The sequence below is a fragment of the Oncorhynchus mykiss genome, chromosome 18, assembly GCF_057628025.1.
Source record: "Oncorhynchus mykiss isolate SJ-2025 chromosome 18, ASM5762802v1, whole genome shotgun sequence".
NCBI lineage: Eukaryota > Metazoa > Chordata > Actinopteri > Salmoniformes > Salmonidae > Oncorhynchus > Oncorhynchus mykiss.
Genome location: NC_143039.1, coordinates 64,998,046 through 65,016,911, shown reverse-complemented (window position 1 = coordinate 65,016,911; position 18,866 = coordinate 64,998,046). Strand labels below are relative to the sequence as shown.

At 42.9% G+C, this 18,866-nt stretch overlaps 2 protein-coding genes across 6 annotated transcripts in view; one reads left to right on the top strand and one right to left on the bottom strand.

Annotated features, from left to right (window-relative positions):
- Positions 1-16,211, top strand: part of LOC110496580 (juxtaposed with another zinc finger protein 1) — a 37,175-nt gene extending 20,964 nt beyond the window's left edge. The window contains exons 2-5 of the mRNA XM_021572551.3: positions 6,842-6,914; positions 11,019-11,215; positions 12,996-13,165; positions 13,572-16,211. Of these exons, the coding sequence (XP_021428226.1) occupies positions 6,842-6,914; positions 11,019-11,215; positions 12,996-13,165; positions 13,572-13,748 (617 nt within the window). The 3' untranslated portion in view covers positions 13,749-16,211. The remainder of the gene's footprint in view (positions 1-6,841; positions 6,915-11,018; positions 11,216-12,995; positions 13,166-13,571) is intronic.
- A 59-nt stretch (positions 16,212-16,270) lies between these two features.
- Positions 16,271-18,866, bottom strand: part of tax1bp1a (Tax1 (human T-cell leukemia virus type I) binding protein 1a) — a 44,690-nt gene continuing 42,094 nt past the window's right edge. For all 5 annotated transcript variants that reach the window (XM_036953323.2, XM_036953324.2, XM_090209077.1 and 2 more), the window contains 2 exons: positions 17,925-18,010; positions 16,271-17,653 (listed from right to left, as the gene is read on the bottom strand). In XM_036953323.2, the coding sequence (XP_036809218.2) occupies positions 17,443-17,653; positions 17,925-18,010 (297 nt within the window). In that variant the 3' untranslated portion in view covers positions 16,271-17,442. The remainder of the gene's footprint in view (positions 17,654-17,924; positions 18,011-18,866) is intronic.

Below are 18,866 nucleotides of genomic sequence, written 5' to 3'. Positions count from 1 at the left end.
TATGTACAGTGTTATTGGTTACATAACCCTCTCTGTACTATGTACAGTGTTATTGGTTACTTAACCCTCTCTGTACCATGGTACTATGTACAGTGTTCTTGGTTACATAACCCTCTCTGTACCATGGTGCTCTGTACAGTGTTATTGGTTACATAACCCTCTCTGTACTATGTACAGTGTTCTTGGTTACTTAACCCTCTCTGTACCATGGTACTATGTACAGTGTTATTGGTTACTTAACCCTCTCTGTACCATGGTACTATGTACAGTGTTATTGGTTACATAACCCTCTCTGTACCATGGTGCTATGTACAGTGTTATTGGTTACTTAACCCTCTCTGTACCATGGTGCTCTGTACAGTGTTATTGGTTACATAACCCTCTCTGTACCATGGTGCTGTGTTATTGGTTACTTAACCCTCTCTGTACCATGGTGCTATGTACAGTGTTATTGGTTACATAACCCTCTCTGTACCATGGTGCTATGTACAGTGTTATTGGTTACTTAACCCTCTCTGTACCATGGTACTATGTACAGTGTTATTGGTTACATAACCCTCTCTGTACCATGGTGCTATGTACAGTGTTATTGGTTACTTAACCCTCTCTGTACCATGGTGCTGTGTTATTGGTTACTTAACCCTCTCTGTACCATGGTGCTATGTACAGTGTTCTTGGTTACATATGTACAGTGTTATTGGTTACTTAACCCTCTCTGTACCATGGTACTATGTACAGTGTTATTGGTTACATAACCCTCGCTGTACCATGGTACTATGTACAGTGTTCTTGGTTACATATGTACAGTGTTATTGGTTACATAACCCTCTCTGTACCATGGTGCTATGTACAGTGTTATTGGTTACATAACCCTCTCTGTACCATGGTGCTATGTACAGTGTTATTGGTTACATAACCCTCTCTGTACCATGGTGCTCTGTACAGTGTTCTTGGTTACATATGTACAGTGTTCTTGGTTACATAACCCTCTCTGTACCATGGTGTTCTGTACGTACAGTGTTATTGGTTACATAACCAACTCTGTACCATGGTGCTATGTACAGTGTTATTGGTTACATAGCCCTCTCTGTACCATGGTGCTCTGTACAGTGTTCTTGGTTACATATGTACATTGTTATTGGTTACATAACCCTCTCTGTACCATGGTGCTATGTACAGTGTTATTGGTTACATAACCCTCTCTGTACCATGGTGCTATGTACAGTGTTATTGGTTACATAACCCTCTCTGTACCATGGTACTATGTACAGTGTTCTTGGTTACATATGTACAGTGTTATTGGTTACATAACCCTCTCTATACCATGGTGCTCTGTACAGTGTTATTGGTTACATATGTACAGTGTTCTTGGTTACATAACCCTCTCTGTACCATGGTGCTCTGTACAGTGTTATTGGTTACATAACCCTCTCTGTACCATGGTGCTATGTACAGTGTTATTGGTTACATATGTACAGTGTTCTTGGTTACATATGTACAGTGTTCTTGGTTACTTAACCCTCTCTGTACCATGGTGCTATGTACAGTGTTATTGGTTACATAACCCTCTCTGTACCATGGTACTATGTACAGTGTTATTGGTTACATAACCCCCTCTGTACCATGGTGCTATGTACAGTGTTATTGGTTACATATGTACAGTGTTCTTGGCTACATAACCCTCTCTGTACCATGGTGCTATGTACAGTGTTATTGGTTACATAACCCTCTCTGTACCATGGTACTATGTACAGTGTTATTGGTTACATAACCCTCTCTATACCATGGTGCTATGTACAGTGTTCTTGGTTACTTAACCCTCTCTGTACCATGGTACTATGTACAGTGTTATTGGTTACATAACCCTCTCTGTACCATGGTACTATGTACAGTGATTTTGGTTACATATGTACAGTGTTATTGGTTACATAACCCTCTCTGTACCATGGTGCTATGTACAGTGTTATTGGTTACATAACCCTCTCTGTACCATGGTACTATGTACAGTGTTATTGGTTACATGACCCTCGCTGTACCATGGTACTATGTACAGTGTTCTTGGTTACATATGTACAGTGTTCTTGGTTACATAACCCTCTCTGTACCATGGTGCTATGTACAGTGTTATTGGTTACATAACCCTCTCTGTACTATGTACAGTGTTATTGGTTACTTAACCCTCTCTGTACCATGGTACTATGTACAGTGTTCTTGGTTACATAACCCTCTCTGTACCATGGTGCTCTGTACAGTGTTATTGGTTACATAACCCTCTCTGTACTATGTACAGTGTTCTTGGTTACTTAACCCTCTCTGTACCATGGTACTATGTACAGTGTTATTGGTTACTTAACCCTCTCTGTACCATGGTACTATGTACAGTGTTATTGGTTACATAACCCTCTCTGTACCATGGTGCTATGTACAGTGTTATTGGTTACTTAACCCTCTCTGTACCATGGTGCTCTGTACAGTGTTATTGGTTACATAACCCTCTCTGTACCATGGTGCTGTGTTATTGGTTACTTAACCCTCTCTGTACCATGGTGCTATGTACAGTGTTATTGGTTACATAACCCTCTCTGTACCATGGTGCTATGTACAGTGTTATTGGTTACTTAACCCTCTCTGTACCATGGTGCTATGTACAGTGTTATTGGTTACTTAACCCTCTCTGTACCATGGTGCTGTGTTATTGGTTACTTAACCCTCTCTGTACCATGGTACTATGTACAGTGTTATTGGTTACATAACCCTCTCTGTACCATGGTGCTATGTACAGTGTTATTGGTTACTTAACCCTCTCTGTACCATGGTGCTCTGTACAGTGTTATTGGTTACATAACCCTCTCTGTACCATGGTGCTGTGTTATTGGTTACTTAACCCTCTCTGTACCATGGTGCTATGTACAGTGTTATTGGTTACATAACCCTCTCTGTACCATGGTGCTATGTACAGTGTTATTGGTTACTTAACCCTCTCTGTACCATGGTACTATGTACAGTGTTATTGGTTACATAACCCTCTCTGTACCATGGTGCTATGTACAGTGTTATTGGTTACTTAACCCTCTCTGTACCATGGTGCTGTGTTATTGGTTACTTAACCCTCTCTGTACCATGGTGCTATGTACAGTGTTCTTGGTTACATATGTACAGTGTTATTGGTTACTTAACCCTCTCTGTACCATGGTACTATGTACAGTGTTATTGGTTACATAACCCTCGCTGTACCATGGTACTATGTACAGTGTTCTTGGTTACATATGTACAGTGTTATTGGTTACATAACCCTCTCTGTACCATGGTGCTATGTACAGTGTTATTGGTTACATAACCCTCTCTGTACCATGGTGCTATGTACAGTGTTATTGGTTACATAACCCTCTCTGTACCATGGTGCTCTGTACAGTGTTCTTGGTTACATATGTACAGTGTTCTTGGTTACATAACCCTCTCTGTACCATGGTGTTCTGTACAGTGTTATTGGTTACATAACCAACTCTGTACCATGGTGCTATGTACAGTGTTATTGGTTACATAGCCCTCTCTGTACCATGGTGCTCTGTACAGTGTTCTTGGTTACATATGTACATTGTTATTGGTTACATAACCCTCTCTGTACCATGGTGCTATGTACAGTGTTATTGGTTACATAACCCTCTCTGTACCATGGTGCTATGTACAGTGTTATTGGTTACATAACCCTCTCTGTACCATGGTACTATGTACAGTGTTCTTGGTTACATATGTACAGTGTTATTGGTTACATAACCCTCTCTATACCATGGTGCTCTGTACAGTGTTATTGGTTACATATGTACAGTGTTCTTGGTTACATAACCCTCTCTGTACCATGGTGCTCTGTACAGTGTTATTGGTTACATAACCCTCTCTGTACCATGGTGCTATGTACAGTGTTATTGGTTACATATGTACAGTGTTCTTGGTTACATATGTACAGTGTTCTTGGTTACTTAACCCTCTCTGTACCATGGTGCTATGTACAGTGTTATTGGTTACATAACCCTCTCTGTACCATGGTACTATGTACAGTGTTATTGGTTACATAACCCCCTCTGTACCATGGTGCTATGTACAGTGTTATTGGTTACATATGTACAGTGTTCTTGGCTACATAACCCTCTCTGTACCATGGTGCTATGTACAGTGTTATTGTTTACATAACCCTCTCTGTACCATGGTACTATGTACAGTGTTATTGGTTACATAACCCTCTCTATACCATGGTGCTATGTACAGTGTTCTTGGTTACTTAACCCTCTCTGTACCATGGTACTATGTACAGTGTTATTGGTTACATAACCCTCTCTGTACCATGGTACTATGTACAGTGATTTTGGTTACATATGTACAGTGTTATTGGTTACATAACCCTCTCTGTACCATGGTGCTATGTACAGTGTTATTGGTTACATAACCCTCTCTGTACCATGGTACTATGTACAGTGTTATTGGTTACATGACCCTCGCTGTACCATGGTACTATGTACAGTGTTCTTGGTTACATATGTACAGTGTTCTTGGTTACATAACCCTCTCTGTACCATGGTGCTATGTACAGTGTTATTGGTTACATAACCCTCTCTGTACTATGTACAGTGTTATTGGTTACTTAACCCTCTCTGTACCATGGTACTATGTACAGTGTTATTGGTTACATAACCCTCCCTGTACCATGGTGCTATGTACAGTGTTATTGGTTACTTAACCCTCTCTGTACCATGGTGCTCTGTACAGTGTTATTGGTTACATAACCCTCTCTGTACCATGGTGCTGTGTTATTGGTTACTTAACCCTCTCTGTACCATGGTGCTATGTACAGTGTTATTGGTTACATAACCCTCTCTGTACCATGGTGCTATGTACAGTGTTATTGGTTACTTAACCCTCTCTGTACCATGGTGCTATGTACAGTGTTATTGGTTACTTAACCCTCTCTGTACCATGGTGCTGTGTTATTGGTTACTTAACCCTCTCTGTACCATGGTACTATGTACAGTGTTCTTGGTTACATAACCCTCTCTGTACCATGGTGCTATGTACAGTGTTCTTGGTTACATATGTACAGTGTTATTGGTTACTTAACCCTCTCTGTACCATGGTACTATGTACTGTGTTATTGGTTACATAACCCTCGCTGTACCATGGTACTATGTACAGTGTTCTTGGTTACATATGTACAGTGTTATTGGTTACATAACCCTCTCTGTACCATGGTGCTATGTACAGTGTTATTGGTTACATAACCCTCTCTGTACCATGGTGCTATGTACAGTGTTATTGGTTACATAACCCTCTCTGTACCATGGTGCTCTGTACAGTGTTCTTGGTTACATATGTACAGTGTTCTTGGTTACATAACCCTCTCTGTACCATGGTGCTCTGTACAGTGTTATTGGTTACATAACCAACTCTGTACCATGGTGCTATGTACAGTGTTATTGGTTACATAACCCTCTCTGTACCATGGTGCTCTGTACAGTGTTCTTGTTTACATATGTACATTGTTATTGGTTACATAACCCTCTCTGTACCATGGTGCTATGTACAGTGTTATTGGTTACATAACCCTCTCTGTACCATGGTGCTATGTACAGTGTTATTGGTTACATAACCCTCTCTGTACCATGGTACTATGTACAGTGTTCTTGGTTACTTAACCCTCTCTGTACCATGGTACTATGTACAGTGTTATTGGTTACTTAACCCTCTCTGTACCATGGTGCTATGTACAGTGTTATTGGTTACATAACCCTCTCTGTACCATGGTGCTCTGTACAGTGTTCTTGGTTACGTATGTACAGTGTTCTTGGTTACATAACCCTCTCTGTACCATGGTGCTCTGTACAGTGTTATTGGTTACATAACCCTCTCTGTACCATGGTGCTCTGTACAGTGTTCTTGGTTACATATGTACAGTGTTATTGGTTACATAACCCTCTCTGTACCATGGTGCTATGTACAGTGTTATTGGTTACATAACCCTCTCTGTACCATGGTACTATGTACAGTGTTATTGGTTACATAACCCTCTCTGTACCATGGTGCTCTGTACAGTGTTCTTGGTTACATAACCCTCTCTGTACCATGGTGCTCTGTACAGTGTTCTTGGTTACATATGTACAGTGTTCTTGGTTACATAACCCTCTCTGTAACATGGTACTATGTACAGTGTTCTTGGTTACATAACCCTCTCTGTACCATGGTACTATGTACAGTGTTATTGGTTACATATGTACAGTGTTATTGGTTACATAACCCTCTCTGTAACATGGTACTATGTACAGTGTTCTTGGTTACATAACCCTCTCTGTACCATGGTGCTACATAGTCAACCCCCTGCTACAATTGACAGGACAGGGAATCTCTTTACTAATGCAGCCTATTTATTATCCGTATATATCCAACCGCCCTCCACACACAGAGAGAGGGAGACAGACATACACCCAATTCACCTTACTGATTTCCTCCATAAATCATACTTACCCGAACCCTTCATATACAAGCACTTTCAGTAAAGCTGGTGTACTGGACTGGATGTTTGCTACCAGGTTGTCTCCCCTTGGGCTTCTCATGTACCATGCTGATACATTCTGAGTCTTGAAATCTTTCAGTATGTATGTCCTCATTTAAGTTGAATGAATCTATTTTACACTAACTACCCCTCTCTCTCTCTCTGCCCCTCTCTCTCTCTCTCTCTTGCCCCTCTCTCTCTTGCCCCTCTCTCTCTCTCTCTCGCACCTCTCTCTCTTGCCACTCTCTCTTGTCCCTCTCGCTCTCTCTTGCACCTCTTTCTCTCTCTCTCTTTCTCTCTCAGACACAGATCCTCGTGTTCTGGAGAAACAGGAGCAACAACAGCCCACTTACCTGGCCCTGAGCTACATCAACAGGTAACATACATACCACAGGAGGTTGGTGGCACCTTATTGGGGAGGACAGGCTCGTTGTAATGGCTGGAGCTGAATTAGTGGAACGGTACCAAACACATAGTTTCCATGTGTTTGATGCCATTACATTCGCACCGTTCCAGCCATTTATTATGAGCCGCCCTCCCCTCAGCAGCCTCCACTGATACACAAGTAAATGCCACGCACACACATTCACTCTATAGAGGGGAGCTCTACTGATGGAGCATTGACACAAAGATTAGCACACAGGACAGTTCCTACCTTCACTTTTACCACATCCTTGGTTTTCTTCAGGCTTTTAAACATCAATATGGTTTGGAGAAACATGCTTCTGTCAAGCAGAACATCGGATACAACTTCTTCTGCCAAGGCAGCAACTACTTTTCATGGGGTCCAGCCACATTAAGACAGTTATATCCAATTTCAAATATTACAGTTGACATCTGAAGTTTACATACACCTTAGCCAAATACCTTTAAACTCAGTTTTTCACAATTCCTGACATTTAATCCTAGTAAAAATTCCCTGTCTTAGGTCAGTTAAAATAAAGTGGTGATACTAAGAATGTGAAATGTCAGAATAATAGTAGAGAGAATTATTTATTTCAGCTTTTATTTCTTTCATCACATTCCCAGTGGGTCAGAAGTTTACATACACTCAATTAGTATTTGGTAGCGTTTCCTTAAATTGTTCAACTTGGGTCAAACGTTTCGGGTAGCCTTCCACAAGCTTCCCACAATAAGTTGGGAGAATTTTGGCCCATTCTTCCTGACAGAGCTGATGTAACTGAGTCAGGTTTGTAGGCCTCCTTGCTCGCACACACTTTTTCAGTTCTGCCCACAAATTGTCTATATGTTTGAGGTCAGGGCTTTGTGATGGCCACTCCAATACCTTGACTTTGTTGTCCTTAAGCCATTTTGCCACAACTTTGGAAGTATGCTTGGGGTCATTGTCCATTTGGAAGACCCATTTGCGACCAAGCTTTAACTTCCTGACTGATGTCTTGAGATGTTGCTTCAATATATCCACATAATTTTCCTACCTCATGATGTCATCTATTTTCTGAAGTGCACCAGTCCCTCCGGCAGCAAAGCACCACCACAACATGATGCTGCCACCCCCGTGCTTCACGGTTGGGATGGTGATCTTTGGCTTGCGAGCATCCCCCTTTTTCCTCCAAACATAATGATGGTCATTATGGCCAAACAGTTATATTTTTGTTTCATCAGACCAGAGGACATTTCTCCAAAAAGTACGATCTTTGTCCCCATGTGCAGTTGCAAACCGTAGTCTGGGTTTTTTATGGTGGTTTTGGAGCAGTGGCTTCTTCGCCTTCCAGGTTATGTCGATATAGGACTCGTTTTACTGTGGCTATAGATACTTTTGTACCTGTTTCCTCCAGCATCTTCACAAGGTCCTTTGCTGCTGTCCTGTGATTGATTTGCACTTTTCGCACCAAAGTACGTTCATCTCTAGGAGACAGAGATGTCTCCTTCCTGAGCGGTATGACGGGTGTGTGGTCCCATGGCGTTTATACTTGCATACTATTGTTTGTACAGATGAACGTGGTACCTTCAGGCATTTGGAAGTTGCTCCCAAGGATGAACCAGACTTGTGGAGGTCTACAATTTTTTTCTGAGGTCTTGGCTGATTTCTTTTGATTTTCCCATGATGTCAAGCAAAGAGGCACTGAAGGTAGGCCTTGAAATACATCCACAGGTACACCTCCAATTGACTCAAATTATGTCAATTAGCCTATCAGAAGCTTCTAAAGCCATGACATAATTTTCTGGAATTTTCCAAGCTGTTTAAAGGCACAGTCAACTTCGTGTATGTAAACTTCTGACCCACTGGAATTGTGATACAGTGAATTATAAGTGAAATAATCTGTCTGTAAACAATTGTTGGAAAAATTACTTGTCATGCACAAAGTAGATGTCCTAACTGACTTGCCAAAACTATAGCTTGTTAACAAGATATTTGTGGACTGGTTGAAAAACGAGTTTTAATGACTCCAACGTAAGTGTATGTAAACTTCTGACTAGTGAAGACCAAAATAGTGAAGACATCACAACTATGAAATAACACATGTGGAATCAGTTAAGAACAAATTCTTAATTGAACTGCAATATGGAAGACTATCAAATGCTTCTCAAATATGCCCTCTGGTGGTCAAACTAGCAATAACTTGCATTAACAGGAAAAAATGGCTGACAAATAGATAACGTGCCACAGAATGCTGCAGCAGCCCGCAATGGATGCCGCACTATGACGCAACTTTTAAAGGAGGAATAACTGTACATATGTTAACTTGGGCAATTTTTAGCACTTTTCTGGGGTGCTTGATTTCTTTAATTGCTTTACTGGGAAGCTTAGCAGAGGTAGACATGCTCACGTTATTTATGTTCGTGCAGGGTGAGCTGCACATACAGTGAGGGGGAAAAGTATTTGATCCCCTGCGGATTTTGTTTGTTTGCCTACTGACAGAGAAATTATCAGTCTATCATTTTAATGGTAGATTTATTTGAACAGTGAGAGACAGAATAACAACAAAAAAATCCAGAAAAACACATGCCAAAAATGTTATAAATTGATTTGCATTTTAATGAGGGAAATAAGTCATTTGACTTTTATACAGGTAACGAGCTGAGATTAGGAGCACACTCTTAAAGGGAGTGCTCCTAATCACAGTTTGTTACCTGTATAAAAGACACCTGTCCACTTAAGCAATCAATCAGATTCCAAACTCTCCACCATGGCCAAAACCAAAGAGCTCTCCAAGGATGTCAGGGACAAGATTGTAGACCTACACAAGGCTGGAATGGGCTACAAGACCATCACCAAGCAGCTTGGTGAGAAGGTGACAACAGTTGGTGCGATTATTCGCAGATGGAAGAAACACAAAAGAACTGTCAATCTCCCTCGGCCAGGGGCTCCATGCAAGATCTCACCATGTGGAGTTGCAATGATCATGAGAACGGTGAGGAATCAGCCCAGAACTACATGGGAGGATCTTGTCAATGATCTCAAGGCAGCTGGGACCAGAGTCACCAAGAAAACAATTGGTAACACACTATGCCGTGAAGGACTGAAATCCTGCAGCACCTGCAAGGTCCCCCTTCTCAAGAAAGCACATATACATGCCCGTCTGAAGTTTGCCAATGAACATCTGTATGATTCAGAGGATAACTGGGTGAAAGTGTTGTGGTCAGATGAGACCAAAATGGAGCTCTTTGGCATCAACTCAACTCGTCGTGATTGGAGGAGGAGGAATGCTGCCTATGACCCCATGAACACCATCCCCACCGTCAAACATGGAGGTGGAAACATTATGCTTTGGGGGTGTTTTCCTGCTAAGGGGACAGGACAACTGCACCGCATCAAAGGGGCGATGGACGGGGCCATGTACCGTCAAATCTTGGGTAAGAACTGCCTTCCCTCAGCCAGGGCATTGAAAATGGGTCGTGGATGGGTATTCCAGCATGACAATGACCCAAAACACACGGCCAAGGCAACAAAGGAGTGGCTCAAGGAGAAGCACATTAAGGTCCTGGAGTGGCCTAGCCAGTCTCCAGACCTTAATCCCATAGAAAGTCTGTGGAGGGAGCTGAAGGTTCGAGTTGCCAAACGTCAGCCTCGAAACCTTAATGACTTGGAGAAGATCTGCAAAGAGGAGTGGGACAAAATCCCTCCTGAGATGTGTGCAAACCTGGTGGCCAACTACAAGAAACGCCTTGCTAACAAGGGTTTTGCCACCAAGTACTAAGTCATGTTTTGCAGAGGGGTCAAATACTTATTTCCCTCATTAAAATGCAAATCAATTTATAACATTTTTGACATGCATTTTTCTGGATTTTTTGTTGTTGCTATTCTGTCTCTCACTGTTCAAATAAACCTACCATTAAAATTATAGACGGATCATTTCTTAGTCAGTGGGCAAACGTACAAAATCAGCAGGGGATCAAATACTTTTTTCACTGTAGTAGACTTCCTACTAGGGCGAGGGAGGGAGGGAGGGAGAAACTACTTTATTATCATTAAGTCATGTTTATTTGTAGGTGTGTGTAACATGTAATGTGTGTCCAGGTTCATGACAGATGCAGCGCGTCGGGAGCAGGAGACCTTGAAGAAGCGGGCCACGCCCAAACTTTCCCTGTCAATCACAGGGGGTGTGTCTCGAAACAGCGTGGCCACGCCTCCACGCCACAGCAACGGCAACCTGACTCCTCCCGTGACTCCACCCATCACACCCTCCTCCTCCTTCCGTAGCAGCACACCCACAGGTAAGAGAAAGTGGACACTTATGATTAGCGCCTGGATGATACCAGTATTGTGATAATTGGATGTAACCTTTTAAAAATAATATTTTTTTTAACCGCCCTAATGTTGGAAACAAACATAATTTTGTTGTCATTCAGAGTCACATGTATTTATTTTCCAAGTAATGACACACAATATTTTACATACAGACAGTTTTTAAAGGACCAAAGAATTGGGTCTGCTTCGGGTTTTCATTTTTGCCATGGAAAAAATATTGTAACACTGGTATCGTCTTGGCCCTACTGAAGATGTATGGCCCCTTGTGGTCCTGTGTGACGCACTGGGTAAAACATGGTGATCGCAACTCCAGGATTGTGAGTGTGTTTATCGCTGCGTTCACCCATCAGGAAATGTATGCACCCACTACTGTAAGTCTCTTTGGATAAAAGTGTCTTCTAAATGGCTTTGCCTCTAGTGTTCTAGACTGAGGCTCAATGGAACATTCCTATTGGGAGTGTTCTAGACTGAGGCTCAATGGAACATTCCTATTAGGAGTGTTCTAGACTGAGGGTCAATGGAACATTCCTATTGGGAGTGTTCTAGACTGAGGCTCAATGGAACATTCCTATTAGGAGTGTTCTAGACTGAGGCTCAATGGAACATTCCTATTGGGAGTGTTCTAGACTGAGGCTCAATGGAACATTCCTATTAGGAGTGTTCTAGACTGAGGCTCAATGGAACATTCCTATTGGGAGTGTTCTAGACTGAGGCTCAATGGAACATTCCTATTGGGAGTGTTCTAGACTGAGGCTCAATGGAACATTCCTATTGGGAGTGTTCTAGACTGAGGCTCAATGGAACATTCCTATTAGGAGTGTTCTAGACTGAGGCTCAATGGAACATTCCTATTGGGAGTGTTCTAGACTGAGGCTCAATGGAACATTCCTATTGGGAGTGTTCTAGACTGAGGCTCAATGGAACATTCCTATTGGGAGTGTTCTAGACTGAGGCTCAATGGAACATTCCTATTGGGAGTGTTCTAGACTGAGGCTCAATGGAACATTCCTATTGGGAGTGTTCTAGACTGAGGCTCAATGGAACATTCCTATTGGGAGTGTTCTAGACTGAGGCTCAATGGAACATTCCTATTGGGAGTGTTCTAGACTGAGGCTCAATGGAACATTCCTATTGGGAGTGTTCTAGACTGAGGCTCAATGGAACATTCCTATTGGGAGTGTTCTAGACTGAGGGTCAATGGAACATCCCTATTGGGAGTCGCACTTCCTATTGGGAATCGCACTGTGTGTGTGTGTGTGTGTGTGTGTCAGAGCCCAAAAGCAGATGTGCAATTCCTGCCCAAATGTTTCCAATCGCAGCATTAGGTCTGCGCTTACACAACCACGCACCCACACACACCCTTGTTGAAATCCTTTTAACATGTGCCAGGGTGCCATCCACTTCCTCCTGCTGAGGTGAAGTGTTTCCTGTGTAATGGTGGGGGTACAGTGTGGGATGGGGTTGTAATAGTCAGTGTGAGAGTGGAAAAAGTTGTGCACTTTTTCCAGGCAAAGCAACGAGGATACCTCCCACTTAATGATCTCTTTCAGGGAGCCAACCCCCTCCCCCTGGGTTCCCCTGACTCACACACACATACACCAAACCCTCCCCTGTGCTAGTTCCATCAAATTCCCCTCTCCCTCTCTGCCCCTCTCCTTGAGACGATAGACAGATGTAACTGTCTGTGTTTCCACTATAGTTATGTTCTCTGCGTCTCCTTACTCTCTGTGTGTGTTCCCCCTCCAGGCAGTGAGTATGACGATGAGGAGGTGGACTATGAGGAGTCAGACAGTGATGAGTCCTGGACCACGGAGAGTGCCATCAGCTCCGAGTCTATCCTCAGCTCCATGTGTATGAATGGAGGGGAGGAGAAACCCTTCGCCTGCCCTGTGCCTGGCTGCAAGAAGAGATACAAGGTGCAGTACACACACAGCCCCAGTTTATAGAACAGTCCCTAGCTCTGTTATTCTGCTATACTCTAGTCATCTATATATCAGTTCAGTATAGCCTATGATCTGAGTACTGGAGGTTTTCACTTCAATACAGGATCTTCCTCTAGCAATGTCAACGTTTGCAATGTTGTTCCTGGATGTTGCTTTTCAGGATCCTCACTGAGAAAATGTAAAGGGAAATTATTATTTGTATTCCTTTTTTAATTTATTAGATGGGATAGTAAGGATGGGAGGAGGGGGTGTGTTAGAACAGCAGTCATTTGAATTTAAACCCACACTTGCACAGGTATTCTGGAGGCAGTCTTAAACCGCTAGCCCAGCCCAGGGTCCTCCTGTTGCCCTCCTGATAATGTCTCTCCCCGTCATTCAGAATGTGAACGGTATTAAATACCATGCCAAGAACGGCCACCGGACACAGATCCGTGTGCGGAAACCCTTCAAGTGCCGCTGTGGGAAGAGCTACAAGACGTCCCAGGGCCTGAGACACCACACCATCAACTTCCACCCGCCTGTCTCCGCCGACATCATCCGCAAGATGCAGGGCTAGAGACGATCATCGTGACAACCCCTGGTCACACCCCACCATGTATACCCCCCAAACATTACCCTATTCCTCACCAGCACTACCCACCCAACCACCCCAAACCTTTTCAATTGTCAATATCCACCTCACCACTCCCAACCACCCAAAACATATCCCTATCCCTTCTGGCCCAACATAGGGGTGACAACCCAAACCCCTATCCCTTCTGGCCCAACATAGGGGTGACAACCCAAACCCCTATCCCTTCTGGCCCAACATAAGGGTGACAACCCAAACCCCTATCCCTTCTGGCCCAACATAGGGGTGACAACCCAAACCCCTATCCCTTCTGGCCCAATCTTAGGGCTGACAACCCCTATCCCCGCTGGCCTAATCTTAGGGGTGACAACCCTTATCCCCTCTGGCCTAATCTTAGGGATGACAACCCCAAACCCCTATCTTAGGGGTGACAACCCAGACCCCTATCCCTTCTTGCCTCACACTAAAGGATCTAGTGCATGCTTTAAGTTGTTTAGACTTTGTCTTGTATTATGTTGTATGGTTTTGACATGCTATCTCTATAGGCTTAGTTTTGTTGTTGTACATTTGCACATTCTTATGCTATCACAACAATTGTCCTTACTTTTTGTATTGACATACGGTGCTAACTGTAAAAAAAAATATATAAAAAAAAGAGTAATGTGAGAGAAGGATGAGGGCAAGAGGAGTGGATGAATGGAGTTGTGTTTTACAGTCTATATATAGATATATAAACAATAGGTGTGTGTATATACAAATATATAAGTATTCATAACCATATACAAAATAGTTGCTTTATTTTATACTTTATTTTTCAATATATTTTCCAGATATTTTATCGATAAGTGTGTTTCATTCCTCAACCCCCTGAGACAATCTGTTCTGTGGTGTCATAGTTCAAAGTTGAAACAGCTAGGTGACCTCAGGTCTAGATATTCCCAGCAGCAAAAAAAACAAACTGACTAGGGCTTGAATTCTAACTTCAGATCTGTGTACAAAACAAAAATGGTTTCTCCTATTGCTATTTAATGCACGATTTGCGCTGAAGTTACATGCAGATTTCATGTTATCATTTGGCCCATATAGAGAAACAGAGAAAGTATTGAATCCCTTCATTCCCACAGTTCTAGAACAGTTATAGGACTGATCCCCAATGATTCCGGAATGTATTGTCCATCCTGTATTCTATAAGGTTATTCCAGACTAGTGTGAGCAGACCAGTTGAGGCATCATACTGTATTCTATTCCATTTGTCAAGTATTGTTTCTGGTTACTTTTCCATGATCATTGCCAACAGCTCTCTACTGCCAAACATTGACATGTGCCTGAGGGGGAGAGAGACTGTCATAAGGTTTCATCTTAGAGACGCGCAAAAGTGTCAAGGGAATACTGTCTCATTGCGCCTCAAGTGTGAGTGTGTGTGCATGCTTTTGTCTTAAAGTATGTGTGTGTGTCGAGAGATTACACCTACAACCTTTGATTGCCTTGCGTTGTAGACCATAGCATTCCAGTAGTCAGTGTGAGTTGCTTCTTAGGAGAGTCTTTCTGCAGTAAGTGAGCTTCTAGTGTTATTCTTCTTTCTGTTAGTCCTCTATAGTATTACAATTTATGGCTGAGGCTCAAATGTGAGTGCCAGGTCACTGGGCGAGTCCCAAATTGCACCCTATTCCTATGGGCCCTGGTCAAAAGTAGTGCCATACCAAGGCCTTGCCCATTGCTCCTGTAGAGCAGGAGAGTGGTGGACGTGATCCAGTTGGGATATCATGCTTTCAGAGTACAGCGGAGTCATTTTGTCAAAACATTTCTAACCTGTCATTCAGTTGTGTGACGGTCCCCCACCACACACAACCCCACTTTACATGAGTGTGGCAAAGTGCCGTTAAGGTCAGGGCCCGTATTCACAAAGCATTTCAGAATAGGAATGATGATCAGATTTTCCTTTTAAAATCGTAGGAGGGGGGGGACCTGATCCTAGAACAGTACTCCTACTCTGAGATGTGTTGAACACAGGCCCAGGATACAAGACAGAAAGAAAATGTCAGTGAAAGAGGAAGGTAGCATCGTTGGGGTAGTGTTTTTGTGTGGCGTACAGAACTCGTTCCGGACTCTGTGCCGGGTTTTCCGTACTTGGAAGCCTTGGCTCCGTAGCAGCTTTCTGGCAAGGGATCGGAGACGCAGGTCACCATGGTTACACTTTAACAGTATTAGTGGGGATGGGAGGATTACATTAGTCGTGTGTGTATGAGGGGGACTATTTCGATATACTGTGTACAGTGAATGTATTGTAATGTGTGTCTTAAGTGCTTTTAAATTATATTTTCATATGTTTCCTATTTGTGCAGAGGTTATGAGTAGGGAGACCTGTGTACTATGTCAAACTGTCTTTATATACAAGAAGCTGCTTCATAAATGTAAAATGCCATTACATTAAAAAAACTCTGGAGCCCAGAACTGTCTGTGGTTGATTGGTGTGTGTTGTGACCCCCAAAGACAAAATGACAATTGTATCCATTTGACAGGTGTACTTTATTCATAAAGATATTTTTAATGCACACATACAAACAAACCTACACTCACTCTCAAAGCTGCAACTTTGAAACCAAAAGTACAGCACTGTGGTCACGTGGAAAGAACAGTCAAATCTCAGACAGATGTCAAGAACTAAAGGAGACTCAATGTGGAGACGCACGCACAGCCAACAGAAACTGACCCCGACAAAGGAGGAAAAGATGAGTCTCAGGTCATACATAGACTTAACACAGTGAAAGAGACCATAGCCAGGTGTACAGTATTTTTTTTCTATAGCAGTCATATTTCCAGTTACCTTCCCTCCTACTGAAGGAGAATGTTAGCCTATCCAGAGACCAGGAAGTAAAACAATTGGTCCATCATTCTGTCACTACTAAAACATTGAGGTAACGAGCAATTCAGCCACATTTCTCCATAATAGTCCTACTTCTCATATATACATACATTCAGAATAATGAAGCATTTTTAGTGCAGTCGAATTTAAACAGTAGTGCTATTTCCTGTTTTTTATTTTTTTAAATGTCTTTTGCTGACAAGAGTCTGTCATGCTGTACATTCGTTTCCCCTAACCACAGATCTAGGATCAGATTACCCAACCTTAACCATTAGGTAAAACCCAAAACGGACCTTAGATCAATGTAGAGGCAACGTCAACCTACTCCCCATCCCTGGATGTCACCTGTTTCTAGGTGTGGCTACGGAGTGATGAATCCTACGGATACTAAACACATGCAGTGATGACACTACAACCCCGAAGCAGAAAAATGACATCATCAACATGGGACAAAACCAAAGTGATCCGAACTTCTCACGCAAAGTATTTTTTAAGATTATTTCCCTAAACCAGAACTGACAAATTCCCCCTTACACACTCCTTGATGTTTTTGAAAGGTAGCATTTATTTATTTATTATTTAACCTTTACTTAACTGAAAGGTAGCATGTGAGGCCAGGATTGAAGTTAATTCCATTTAAATTCAGAACATTTAAAAGAGTAATTTTCCCCAGATTATTTTTCAATTGTTGATGTGATGATTTGTAATCTCCCCTCCTAGTCAGAGTTGAAATGAAATCATCCCAAACCCCAATTTGAGCACATGTTCCTAGAATTATTCTAATTGAATCCAACCTTTTACACACACCCCTCCCCGCTACTTCATGTTGTCGAAGTTTAGCACATGGCCATCAAAGTGTGTGAGCACGTGCTTCTGGAAGAGCTGCTGATGGCAATCGAGGGGGAACTGCTCAGAGCACACGGGACACACCTTCCAGTGGCTCTCCACGTGCTGCTCAAAGCTACGCTGCTCAAAGTGGGGCGGGAAGATCACCTCGCACAACGGACAGCGCTTGTGGACTTCATTACTGAGTGGAGGGGGGGGCATAGAAAATAATAGATGAGGAGGAGAGAGAGAGAGGGAGTAGAGAGTCAGGAGAGAGGGGGAACAGCGAGGTGGTGAGAGAGAGGGAGCAGAGAGAAAAGGATCAGGAGAGAGGGGAAGAGAGGGAGCAGAGAGGTGGAGGGAGCAGAGGGGGAGCAGAGAGAGGGAGCAGAGAGAGTAGGGTTAGGTTTTGTGTGTGTTGGTAAAGCTGGGATGGCATTTTGTGTATTGTCTGTGTGGAGTGTGATTGTTACCTGGGGTCAAAACAGAAGCTGCTCCTGTTGTCGTTGCGTCTGCTGCTGGACTGATGATTGCAGGCAGGCTGCTCCCCATCACCGACCTATAATATATACACACACACACCATTACTGCATGCAACACACACACACACACTCTCTCAAACCATGGCTGTCTGAACACTGATGACTCTCTTCAAAGGTTAATAGAGCGTTAATAGAGCTAGAGAGGAGAGGGTCATGATACCAGTGAAGAGCAGTGTGTGTGTGTGTGTCTGCGATGCCCTCCTAATACACCATTGGGATGTAAGTAAGAAGTAAGATGAAGTTGCCCGTAGTAACTGATCTAAGGTCAATTTAGCATTTCCTTCCCTAATGCTTGAGGACAAGATTTGGGGAGGATAAACTGATCCTAAGTCTGCGCCCAAGGGCAACTTCTACCAATTAGCCTCATCCAGCCCCCGCGGACGTCAATCTAACACTAACGAGCTCAGAGTGGGAGACGTTAATTCGACTTTTATTTAAAAGAACTCTCCTCCATCTCTGGCCACCCTGGGGTCCTTCTGTTATATACCCTTTACAGACAGACTGTACGGAACGTTGCCACTAAAATAAAGATCTGCCAATTTTTTGGATCCCAATTCATCCAGTCCCCATTTATAGCACATTCCTGCCGGGACAGACCTTTTATATCTCCTGTACACATGCCAGCAAGTTTAGGAGTAGACGTGGGCCAATGTCACTTTAATAAACCCATTGAATAGACACCATCACAAAGAATGCTTGAGATGTTTCTACAACTTGATTGGAATCCACCTGTGGTAAATTCAATTGATTGGACATGATTTGGAAAGGCACACACCTGTCTATATAAGGTGCCACAGCTGACAGTGCATGCCAGAGCAAAGACCAAGCCATGAGGTTGAAGGAATCAGCCGTAGAGCTCCGAGACAGGGTTGT